Source organism: Myripristis murdjan, chromosome 19, assembly GCF_902150065.1.
Source record: "Myripristis murdjan chromosome 19, fMyrMur1.1, whole genome shotgun sequence".
Taxonomy (NCBI): Eukaryota; Metazoa; Chordata; class Actinopteri; order Holocentriformes; family Holocentridae; genus Myripristis; species Myripristis murdjan.
The window spans coordinates 7065254-7078639 of record NC_043998.1 but is presented as its reverse complement, the minus strand read 5'-3'; the positions used below and the strand labels follow the sequence as shown (position 1 = coordinate 7078639).

The 13386-nt window shown below is 42.1% G+C and overlaps 1 protein-coding gene across 1 annotated transcript; it reads left to right on the top strand.

The window, feature by feature from the left end:
• The first annotated feature begins 51 nt into the window (after nt 1-51).
• dcakd (dephospho-CoA kinase domain containing) lies at nt 52-4812 on the top strand. Its single transcript, XM_030078244.1, has 5 exons — nt 52-388; nt 1142-1267; nt 1570-1773; nt 3054-3141; nt 3406-4812. The coding sequence occupies exons 2-5, from the start codon at nt 1156-1158 to the stop codon at nt 3689-3691; spliced, it is 690 nt and encodes a 229-aa protein (XP_029934104.1). The 5' UTR covers nt 52-388; nt 1142-1155; the 3' UTR covers nt 3692-4812.
• The last annotated feature ends 8574 nt before the right edge of the window (nt 4813-13386 follow it).

Sequence of the window (13386 nt, the reverse complement as noted above, 5' to 3'; positions counted from 1 at the left end):
TTTAGTTTGAAATGCGCCAGGAGGAACTCAAGTCAAATGAGCAGGGACGGCCGGAAGATTTTGCTGGCGACGCGCCTGTCAAGCTCAGAAACTGGTTCACTGTGAGCTAATTTACAGTGCGATGACTTCATGGTCGTAGACAGAAACCCGTAGAGATACAAGACGCCGGAGCATGCAGAGCTGGCCGCACAGAGGCTCAGAGTCAGGCTGAGATGGCCGAGGCTGAGTCCAGTCTCATGTCTGCGGTGGCGCTGACCTGATCAACACTTGGGGGGCTAACGCTAGCTGGCTAGCCTGCTAGCTTGTTTACTGCGTCGTCCCACTCCTGGCTCCGCACGGACTTCCTCTGTAATCTCATTTGAATTGAGGAGTGACTCACTTTCATAAGGTAAAACCAAAAGGTACATTCGTTATCTAGGCCTACGAGGCAAACAGCGATAAACAACCTCTGTTTACTCAATTATTGTGCATTTGAACTCACGTCAGATAATGAATTAGTGTTATGGAGCTGCCAGGTGTCAGGTATAGTAACGTTATGACATTTTATTCAGAATAACCCAACAGTTTACCATCTTCACCAGTCAAACCAGTCTGATAGCAGCTGAAGTTGGTCGGTGACTCCCCCAGGAGCTGCAGGTGTGGCTCTGTGCTCTCTCCAGTAGGGGGCGTGTTAGTGTTGATGTGGGAGCCCGAAGAAACCCAATATTTAAGCCAAAACACTTGCTCATGATTAAATATAATACAAAGAAACAACTTGCTTGATAAAACTAGACTGAATAATTGGTTTGGTCATTCTGTGTGTATCTATCTATCTATCTATCTATCTATCTATCTACACACATCTGTATATGTTTAGATGTGTGTTCAGTGGAATGCATGATCATGTTCATCTGTATATTTGTAATTTATCTACATTCACTTTCTTCTTTCTATCACTTTTTTCACCCAAAATTTGTTATAACCAAAGACAGCGACAGCAGCAAAAAATAGTAAAAGTGATAATATCTGTGGCCGGTCCACATGTTTTGGTCTGACGTCATCGCCGTTACACTTTTAGCGGCTTTGGCTTTGAAATGGCATAAGTATAGATGGTATTGTGACACCGCCGAAATTAATTGGCTACTTCTGGTCCTGTTGCCAGCTCTTTGCCTCAGGATGTTCTTGGTGGGGCTGACAGGAGGTATTGCCTCAGGGAAAAGCACAGTGTCTTCTATGCTGCGAGAGCTTGGATGCCCCATTATTGATGCTGATGATGTGGCCAGGAAAGGTAGGCCAATCTCTCTCTGTCACTTTGTCCCACTCTTCTAATAAGTGAAAATATAGTTGAAATAATGTTGGCCAGTATTATCATCCCAGAGAACAGTTTTCCAGTGTGGAGCCTGTGTGATTAAGTGTGATGTCTGCAGTGTGTAAATTTGGGTTATATTTAACCCACATCCATGGTGTCCATAGCCACATTTACCCAGCGCTGAGTTATTTTTACTCAGTGATTCTTTTATCATTTTGCTTTCAATGCTGCTGGGTTGAATTAAAAAAAAAAAATCTTGTCTGCCCTGGCTTTGGTAACAGTGGTGGAGCCCCACAGTTTGGCCTACCGCCGCATCGTGCACCACTTTGGGCCTGAGGTCCTGCTGGAGAGCGGGGAGATTGACAGAAAGAAGCTGGGCCAGATCATTTTCGCCAACGAGGAGAAGAGGAGGCTGCTGAACTCCATCACCCACCCAGAGATCCACAAAGCCATGCTCAAAGAGATGGTGTTCTACTTCCTGAGAGGTGAGGGAGACTTACACGAAGACTTGCACATGAGAAGGGGCTATTGTTAGAAAGCTTTCTAATTACAAAGCCAAATCGGTGGTGAATAAAAAAACACACACACACAAAAACAAGTCTGTAACATTTTAAGAGTTCTTTGTTGGTCAGCTGTTCAAAGCATCACAGTTATTTTTACCTAAAACAAATGACAAACAGCTTGACCGGTATAGTGATGGCAAGAAACTTTGCATAATTTGCACTAACATTAAAACATACACGGGCATTTGCAAGTGTTCTGAAAGGTTTGTTTTTTAATTTTTCCATCACTTAACGCATCTTTTTTTTTTTTTTTTTTTTTTGAAACACGACAGCAGCTCTCAGTTCCACTCACAGCAGATGAAGTACTTAGCGACAAGGACAACCTCTCCTCCTCTGTCCAGTGCATCACAAACACAATGAGAAAGTGCCTTTAAATTCACTTTTCAAACACAGCTTGTGGGATTACTTCTTTAAAGGGATTCAGTCGATTCTCGGGAGCTGTGGTTACATGGACAACATTTCTTCAACTCGAATGAAATCACTCTGATGAGAGAATCCGGGTTTACTGTTTACATGGATGCTAAATGAAGTGATATGTTAAGATGTGTGTTTACACTCTGCAACACATTTAATCAGAATATCCCTTTTTTGACATGTGCAAAGTGTTTCTGCCTGCTGGGAGGCGTCTAATCTGCTGGAAATATGACTATAATATAGGCTAAGTCATGTTCACCAATGGTCGCTTTCCCATCACCCAGCAGGTCGTCCATGAGACCATGGGCTTGGCCAGAACCACTTTTGCCGTTTTGAATTTTAGCCTTGTTATAGGCAGCCCTCAAACTTTCCTTATCCTTAAAAGATTTAATCTTTACAACAAAAAAGTTGCCTCAGCCGTAGACAAACATGCGCAGAAGGGATGTATTTATTCCAACCAGAGAGAAATGATCAGATTAAGTGTTTACATGGTGATTAGGTGGTAATATTTTCCTGCTGAATGGATTATCCACCCCTTTCTACCTGATTGAAAATTCCCTCTGATCAATCTAGTGTCTTCTGATTAATGTGGTTACATGAGGTGTTTTTATTCTGACTGAGCTGTTATTCTGATTATTAGTGGAATATTAGGGTCCACGTAAACGCAGCTTTTGTTGAGCGGGATTGAGTGTAAATGTGTTGGACGAGGAAACACATCATGTTCACTGAAGCACAGTATCCTAATAAGTTCTGTTTAGCAATGCTCTCTCCTCTGTCCTTCTCCCCAGGGTACCGCTATGTGGTGCTGGACGTGCCGCTGCTTTTTGAAACCCGGCGTCTCACACAATTTCTCAACCACACTGTGGTGGTCTACTGGTAAGACCACTGCTCATTTTCCCCCATTTCACAGGTACAGACTGTTTGTTTACAAACCTCAGATTTTTAAATATATCATTAGAAGGTGACATTTTGAGGTTGTTTTTGACAGAAGCAGGCCATTAGGTCCACAGTTTTGTAAGTTATTGGATACTTCTCTCCCAACTCCCTCCATGCCTTATTAGCATGACTCACTGCCTCTGGATTTTTAACAAGGTGCCCTGGCCGTACCATAAATATCCTCCGTTGTCTGTTCCTCTTCAGCGACCCTGCCACTCAGCTGTTGCGCCTGATGCAGAGGGACGGGCTGACCCAGGAGCAGGCCGAGCAGCGCGTCGCCGCCCAGATGCCGCTCAACGAGAAGCGCGGCCTGGCCAAGCACGTCATCGAGAACTCGGGCAGCCGGGAGGACACCCACCGGCAGGTCCTGCGGCTGCACACCAAGCTGGAGGACTCGATGGAGTTCCTCTTGGTGAGGGTCATCGCAGTCGCCGCCACTGCCGGGCTGGGCGGGATCCTCCTCTACGCAGCCAAGATGTTTTTTTCCTAGCAGAGGGGTAGAGGGGTGTGGCCGCGGATGCCGAGTGTAGTCAGAAGTAGGCGTAGCCAGGTCCGAGTTACCGACACAATAAACTGTGAGATTAGTATCGCAGCACCCGCCGCTGCCGCCCTGGAGCTCAGTGGCGCGGTGTGCTCTGTTGGGACTTCAGGACGTAACGTTATCGACATATAACTTGCACTTATAACTGTGGTTTAGTGACTCAGAGGGGTTTCATGTGCAATTTTTTTGTGGGTAAAATGAAGTTCATACCGTAATGCCTGCTAAAATCCTTGTTTTGTTGCAGCAGTCAGCATCAGTAACATCAACAAAACCGTTAACAGTAGGAACAGTTTCATCATAATTTGTTACACATTTTATCCACTTTTTAGAAACTTGGTTGATTTTATAGATTGTAAGTGGAACCACCAGGAGGAGGAGCAAAACTGTACATTTTTGCCTCCTGTTTTGTTCAGGACTCCCCATGGTTTCTTCAGTTTTTTTCTTTTAGCAGCCCATTACTAAAATGTTTTTCGTAGTGTAAACATTTAGCTGGTATGTTACCCAACAGCTCTCACTCAAAGTAATGTCTACTAGTACATGACGGCAAAGCTCACTTTCAAGAAATTATTTTAATTTTGGTGGAATACTCCTCGTAGGACAAAGGTATTAGAAATATGAATCACCTGACCCTTTCAGAATGTTTTAGAATCATGTTTTATTGACCTGCATAATGAAGACAAACTGTAGATGTTGAAGAGGAAAGGACGTGTTTGACAATCCGCTTTTCACGCAAACCGTGTGAATTTACACACATTTTGTTTTTAGGAAGTTATGTGAATTAACGGGCAGACTTTGTATCTACCACTGTATTTTCCTACACTTTGCGCTGTCTTCTGTAAATACCAAGTCAGTGATGCTTTTTTTTTTTTTTTTTTTTTTTAAATATGCACACTCTCACTTGTAACTAATATACATACTTTGTAAGATCAGCTGCTTTACTTGTCAGAGATGAATGTAAAAAATCTTACACTACTGTTTTAAAGTAACCAGAATGTCTCAACCTCCTTTGCTTGGATTTTCATTAGTTTTTATTGATAAAATAAACTCTAATCTTATACCTCACCAGTCAAGATTATAGCCAAAAAAAACTGCATTGTTTGGATGAAATGAATATTTAACACTGAAATGCATCAACCTCCAATCATGTATCAATGCTGAAACACAGTTCTTCAGCAAAGTAGGCCTGCACAGAAAAATGTGTTGTTAGCAGACAATATTGAACTTGTAATAATGGCAAGCTGTTATGCCCTTGCTTTTGTCCACACCAGGACTTAGGCTTAAAAAGTCAAGCCTGAAGGCAGGTTTGGTGACATCACCCTGGCGCTGTGGTCCCGCTCGTCTTGGCATTGCAGAGGCAGGGCTAGCCTGCGCGGCTCACTTGGCTCCGTCTAAAGGCTGTGCTGGTCTGCGCTTTGTTTTTATCAAGGCGCTGCAGAATTAATGCAGAGTGACTTGGGCTAGGGGGGGCAGTGAGCCAGTGCTGCCTGACCACACACTTAAACAGAAAAATCACACACTAACATAATGTAATCTTCCACTCGCATACATACGCTTCACACAAAATGCACATAGTACGCCTAACCACGCCGGTAACAAAAATCACTTCACAGCTGTCCATCAGCTAGAACGGTGATAAGGGTCATGGTCTATTCTTAGACTGCCTTTTTTTTTTCTCAGCTCCTCTGTTCATCCAGGGGGCACCGTGCTCCGCGCTGTACTGGGAAACCAGCTGTTCTGCAGAGATTTCCGAGGGTCCCTTTTCCCAGTCTGCTTGAGACACAGACAGAGAACTGATGCGGAACGTGGAAGGAGGACTATATCTGTTCCAGCAAGTGTGAATGCTTCAGGCAGGGAAGGGTGGCAAAGTCTCAGTCTGAATTTAAATTGGGCTTAATTCACAGGGTGTCAAGCTAAGAGGTGAGAGTTTTAAGTTGCCCCATTGCCTCTTGCAAGTACAAAACACACACAAATATGCATGAATACAGTCGCATCTTGGCATTTCACCGTGCATTGTGGCGCCTTTCAGGGGTGCAAAGCAAATAATTGTCTGATAGCAGGGGGTGACGAGTTCCATAATCACAACATCATGTTCAGAGAGTTGGCCTACGGCACCACATTGTGTCGACATTTTGGAATCTCCTGTCTGAGTGATTTTTCATCATCCCCCCGCCCACTGCTGTCAGCGAAGGTAAAACAGCTCGGGCAAAGGCAAACAAAATGATTAGCTTTGCACCAAACTGAGTTGCAGCCCAGGCTGATTGCCAGGATAAACAAATTTTCATGAACTTTGAATGATCTAGCTTTGTTTTGAGACCCTGTTGTTTACTCAAGGGTTGTAATTTTTCGCAATTCACCAGGGGTTTACTGGCTCGAAATGACAATGAAATTTATAGGTTGCACTGCTCTCACCCATTACCATATGTGTGTGCGTGTGTAAACCACTGTTACCAATTAGTGCTATAAACCAAGACTACAGCAAGTGACCTCTTACATGCATCCATGTCCTCTCCACAGCCAAGTGGGAGGGTTACATTTCCATTTCCAGTTTGTATTATTAGCTGACAAGCATGAGCTGTGCATGCCAATTAGAAATGGCAAATCTGATTCTAACTCAAATAATTCTCGCTGCCCAATATAAGTCAATAAACTCTTTATTCTCTCAAAAGTTAATTTAAAAGCCAGCAGCACTTGGGTGCCTGCCACCACTTTATGACCAAAAATATCACCCCCCACAGACAGCATTAGAAGCCAGATTGCTTAACTGCTTATGAAAGGGATCAGTTGTACAACATTATATTGCAAGCGAGATAAGAAATGTCTGAAAATCTTAATGATGCTGGCAAACTTGGTTGGTCCTGCAAACACTGATGATTTAGGTCTTTAATCACAAGCTGCATCTCAATAAAGAGTTTGGTTTGTTTACACTATGCAACTATGCAGTAGCGCGAACATCTCAATATCTGGACCTCTTTGGAATTTGGTTCCCTTAAGCTACTCAGTAAAGTCCATTTGGACGGCACACATAAGCCTCGTTCAGACAGCTTTTGGTCTTGTGCCCGGCTCATTCAGTGCAAGCGGCTGCATGGCTGTGCACGGCCCGAATGAAACTGTCATGGCAATTTTGGCATCCAGTTAAACAGCTGATCAGTTTGTGCAGGATAAAATGCATGTGGATGCCCCTCAACTGGGTGAAGTGTGTGTGTATGTGTGTGTGTGCAGCACTGAATATGATGGTGAATTAGAGAGTGAGTAGGACCAGTTCCTGTGGAGCAGCCAGCTGCAGTAATTGGCAAGGCATTTAGGCCAGAGTTTGTCCTTGTCTGAAAGTTTGTATTGTACATGTATTGTGCTCAGCTCCTTTTAAGCTATTTGTTAGATTAGCTCAGTGCAAATGAATGAGTAAGAACTAAAACCTAAAACACTGGAAATATACCTTGCATTTCTGTGTGGTTGTTGTTTTCTTATTCATGTGGATGCTGAAAATAAATGACAGGACATCACACCCATCATATTTTCAGATTTTGTGTCAATCTCAGCATCAAAGGGCAAAGGCTTCTTCATAGATGCACCAATTTGCGCTAAGGTTCAACAATCACACATGACAAATCTATCAGACGCCATATCAGCTGCCTTTATAAACCATCATGTTATGCACACCTTTGTGAATCTGTTGTCAGCAGCATGTGAAATCCAACACCCTTTTTGTTAGCTTTGCTGTAATTGCCATATGGCATGCAATGCTTTCAGCTCCCACTTTTTCTTGACTGGAAAAACTTGCCATGCTGTACAGAGAGCTCACTCTCTCTGGGGGTTGATAAAGTCACTTGACTGAAGTGGAGGTAAATGAGGGAGGTTGAGGGAAAATGGGCATGGAATGAAAGAAAATTACAACACTTTTTCGCAAAAAAAACCCCTCCTGGAATGCATGCAAAATGTATGATCTCTAACAATGCACGAGTCCCCAAGGGTGTATTTCTCTTTTAAGTGCGTATTCAGTGCAGAACAAGTTTGAGAATTTGTGCGTCAGCGGCTGATGAGGACCGGTTCCTAGAGATTGCATAGATTGCATAAGCAATCTCGCGCAATCCTGTTGATTGAAATTTTGATTGTTGTGACAAAGTACAAAGCCCAAAGTGTAAAAAATTGTCCCACAAAGAGGAATATAAGACATTGAGCAAGCAACAGAGGACCAAAAAAAGTTGCTGCTGTGCCCACGCTTCCTCAGTGCAGCAGGTCAGAAATGCATCTCGACACCAACGGGTAGAATAAGCCCTCCCAAACAACTGTAGTGCTCTTGAACTCTGGCATGTAGTGTCATAGCGAGGCAGGGGCACTTACAGAGCCTCCATGGCCCATTGTCAGGCTGCATCCACGAGACTCTGGTGAGGTGAAGAGACAGGCAACATGCCAGCGGAGCGTCCCTGGCCACATGACTCAACCTGTCCCTCTGCGTTAGCCCCGGCTCAGTCAGGGCCATGAGGGAAAAAGGCCGTTGGTACTGAGTCACTGACATACTGGACAGTCCCAAGATCAGGCATGATGATAGGGAGGGGAGTGTGTGGGAGGGTGGGAGGGGGTGGGTGTGCTGTCATGTTCTCATGTCATGTTCATGTGTGCATACACGTGTCCTCTGCAAGAACGAGCTTATTAGCTTGTGGGCAGGTAGATGGTTTTTCTGTATGCTTATGCCCATACGCTTCCCACCTGAATGTACATTTGCTCACAATATTTACATTTTAGCTACAAATTCCAAATGGCCTGTTTGCTGTTTCTGTATTTGTACACCAGTTTGCTTTCTCACTCATTTTCAGTTGCATTCAACAAAAAAAAGGTAGATTTTTTTTTTTTTGTACTGAGCAAATATCGGACTTTGTTGAGAAATGGTGATTGTAGCGGTGTGAGAAAAGAGGGACAGATTGTTCTTTGCAGGTTGTGTGAATTTCAATACAAGCGCCCCTCCAGAATGAATGGTTGGACATAATGAACCTCAGAAGTCAGCCATAACGCTGACTACAAACCTTTGCCTAAATATTGAATTCTAGGTGCAATGCATTTTCTCCATAGGGAGCATAATGTACATGGGGTTTTCACATAATCATCCCTGTCAATATCGGTGATTTAAGCGGACGTTTTCATCTTCAAGTTTCTCTCTTAAAGTCTTATCCTTGTTTCCAACCCAGATAATTATTTTGCTAATATAAAACTAACACTGTGGTGCACATTAAATACTTAAACAGCTACACTGATCAATAATTGTACAGGTAGAATCATTCCTGCAAAAATGGCTGTGGTGCATAAGATCAATGGCAGCAAACGAATGGTATCTACTGAATGTGATACATATCTGCCATATTTCTCAGCATACAAATAATCACCCTGATCAATGATAAATGATATACTGACACCTATTTATTATAAATTAAAGTGCTTGGATAACCTGGCTAAGGGAAACTAAGTTGACTTTACAAACTTTACATCAAAGTGCTGTGGTGGCAAAGTGTTGCAATTGATAGAATCACCACACAAACGGTGAATGTACAGCACACCAACCCCCTAATTGGTTAATATTTACCGTACTGCCTAGTGTATGAGTGCAAACTATTTTCATTTCATTTCAATCTTTATTTGATAGGGACAGATGCAGTATACATAGAGAACTACACAAAAATTAGCCAAAGCAATGCATCACAGCATTTATAGCTACTGCTAATTTCAAATACCCGGCCCTTTAAAATAAGTGACATAAACCATGTTAACAGACAACAGAGTTAAACTATGTGGTACATTATAGGAACAGCCTTGCCGGCATGCACAAACACATACATACACATAGCTTACATACATATAATGCATATTTATACACACATACCCATACTTTATTCCACTGAGCAGGGATCTTAGGGGTCTGGTGGCTCAAAGAGCATCTGAGATAATCCCCTTAAGCACTGTGCATCGCAAAAAGTAAATGAACCGACCAACAGACGCACATGGCTGATCCTGAACACCTAATAAACTGGAGATTAATTTGGGAAGGTAGCTACACTGATCTCGTGTAGAAAACTTTAGGAAACTCATAGAGAAAACAGAAAACTTTTTTTTATCCCCAGGAAATAAAACAACTGTGATTATGACTGGATTCAGATGACAGGTTTTTCAAGCTGCTTGTAATGAAAACACATACAGTTACTGGGATAGAAAAGGAATGTCAGCAGTGAAGTCATTTTGCTGGTTTGTTTGGCCACGGGGGCCAGAGTTTGTTTGGCAGGGTTGGAATTACTTTGGAGTGGACGCAGTCTGTCGAGGGTGGTGTTAAAATGTAGCCTAGGACAGGGTCACAATAGTATTAGTGGCGTTTGCTCCCGCATGTTTGTTACAGCACACTGAGAAAAGATGAGGAGGCAGGCTGATAGAAGGTCAGAGATAATGATGTATTAGGTAACATGCAAATGCAGCATTAACCGTGGTAGTAAGCAAATAGACAAGAATACAGTGAGTAATGCTACCCTAATACAAGCCTTGAGATATTTCACAAAATTATAACCAAACCAAAAAGATAAAAGGCCATACCATGGGTAACAACTTTTAATAGTACTTATCTTCTACAATTAAAGCTATGATCTTTGGTGTCAGTGGTGAAATTTTTAGAATACCCTTAAATTATCCTCATAACATTTCAAACATAGCTGAAAACCCTGTATTGTGACACACTTTTTGCTCACAAGGATATTTATTTCATTTTAGAGGTGTTAAGGATATTCAATAAAGGGGCCTTCAGATTATTTTTTTATCACTTATGTGCAGTTTGTGGCACCTACTGAAGTAATTTTACTGCAACAATCCAGCTTATTTTTCTTTTTGTTCCACCTTTGATATTGACTGATTTGACATTACCCTTAAACACAATACAATCCACGTGTTTCATCAGTTTCATAGGCATTGTTAATGCTCCTTGCCACTTCAACTAAACTGGCTCAATCTCTTCCAGCTAAGAAAATCTGACAGGACAAAGACAAGAAGAACAAAAGAAGTAGCTGCCAAAACATTGTCCATTAACACTTATTGTTCATGGCCTGGATCAATACTTGATTTTGATTGATTTTGATTGACTGGAGAGGTGTTAGTTAATTTTTGATTGCTGTGGCCATGTCATAGCCCTTATCCATGTTCTAAATTTATGCACCGTGTTCAGACTTGTTGAGTGGTAGTATTGTGCACGAGGGTATCCGGCTCCGGAGGTTTTACATGATGAAAAACAACTTTAGCTCTAATAACTGTGACTATGAAAAGGTTTACATTGTTGTAAATAAATAGAACAACAACCTCTTTCATTTATTTGATCAATTTTTTCCCCTCTTTTTAATGATTTTTATGATGTCAGTGATCCCTCGGCATTGAGTGCTGCTGCTATGGCAACAGTTCAGAGCTCTGATTGGCAGGCCGAGGCAATGACAAGCCCTTTGGATTAAAGTGGAACTGAAGAATTAGATACAGGCAACGGACTAAGAAGTTCCCAAAACCGCCTCTGCTGAGCTCAACTTCATGCCCCGCAGCTCCACACTTCTTTACACTCTAAATATGGACCAGCAGTTCATCTTCATGACAATAAAAACACCAGACTGCGTTGAGACCACAAAAGCAATGACTGCTGGCCGCTGTGCCTTCCAGAGAGCTTGGAAAAAAAATATGCAGCAGCTGATGAGAGCATTGTCACTTTCACAATAAAAGCAAGATTGCAAGTTCTGCAAAGAGAAATCTGTACTTTCTTGCAATCATGCGTTTTGCTGCATTCATTGTGATTTTGAGCACATGCCCGGGTGTCTTTTACTCTGAATGGTTGTCATGTTAACAAAGGCCTCAGTAGTCAAGGATGACAGACTTGTTAACCTGAAAAAAAGCATATTGAATCTTTTTTTCTCATCCCATACAATGATGGGCAAACACACTGCTGTCCAGGCCTGCTTGTTCATACTCTGATCTCGATAGTAATGATTGTTCCATCTTTCCACAGATTGCTGCCAACACCCCTGATGTTATTGTGATAAATATCATGTTCAAAGCTTGCTGTCCTTCAGACTGTACGCTGGAGAAGACCTCTGAGAGGAAGTATCAGCACCTCGTTCAGGTAATGTCACTGTGAGTCTGTACACATACCACTTATTGGTGTTTACTTTTATTATCCCAAATAATTTCCAAGAACCTTGCTGAGCTGTTGTCAAACCTCTTATCAGCAGCTAAGGATTATTTCTAAAATGTGACTCTTTCCCTCCCTTCTCTGGCTCAAAGAGAGTAATTCACGCCCTAATATCTCTAAGACGTGACTATTGTAAGTCTCTCTACAGAGGTATAAAGACTCTATTTCTCCCCTGCCCCACTGACCAAAGGTAAGAAAATAGATCACATTACTCCAGTCCTAGCTTGCCCACATCGCCTCCCTGTCCATTTTAAAACTATTTCTCAAATTGTGTCACTGCAATGCCTAGTGCCTGCCTGTGTGGTTGATCGTATCATCTCCCATAATGCCACCAGGACTCTGAGGTCCTCCCATCAAGGGCTGCAAGCTGTTCCACAATCCCGGCTGAAAAAGGCTCGAGATATAGGGTCTCTCCTATTGCAGCCCCAAGCTGTGGACTGGTTTTCCTTTTGAGGGGCTATACCAGTCCTGTTTTGACTTTTGTCAGCAGTCGTTCTCGTCAATCTGTTTGTCACAAATATCGGTTGCATAAGTGTGCACAGACTAGGGTTTGGAAGCTTAGACGTCAAAGCTAAGTCACCCCCAGTTCACTCCCAAATTTGCAGAACTACTCCACCAGATGTGCAAGTTGCAATTTTGTGAATACCTGGCCAGCATGTGCTTTTGCTAAAGTTACCATGAATCCATTAAAATTTGCACAGTTGAAAAGAACTTTTTTTTTTTTTTTTCTCTCTAGGTGCATTCCTATTCTGCTGAACAGCTCTCTTCAGCTTTGTTGGAGTGGCTGTGATTGACAGCTCAGTGGGAGAACCTGTGTGCAATAGAGGTCAACGAGTGGCTCACACTATCCAACGATATACAATAATTCAGTATACTGAATTATTTACCGTTTCATATTTATTTGTTGGTTGTTTTCTAATCACAAAGATTTAATTCAGTTAATACTCCTTGAGGCGGCACTGACTGACATCAGTTAATGATTAACCATTGTTTAATTGGCAAACAATTTATTGCATATACACATTGAATGATATATCGTTATCATGTAATATATTACAGTATATTGAAAATACATAATTGTTGCTCTCTTAATGTACTGGGAAACATAGTGATGTGATGCAGCAGTGATGCATGTTGATTCACACTGAGTAAAAAAGAGATAATTTTATATATGCATAGATAGATAGATAGATAGAGAGCTATAAACTTTTTTTTTTGTTTGTTTTTCCAAAAACATTTTAAACAAGTTTCATCTCTCACTATCCATGCCTGATTGAATGGAAATACAAATATAAATACAAATGCCTGGCCAAGAGTTTAGCTCCTATAGACTGAGCTGAGGAAACAAGAGGCTGAGGGACCACACAGCCTTTTACGCTACCAAAGCATATTCTCTGTACACTTATGCAACTTATATTTGTGACGGACAGATACGATCACGACTGGTGACACA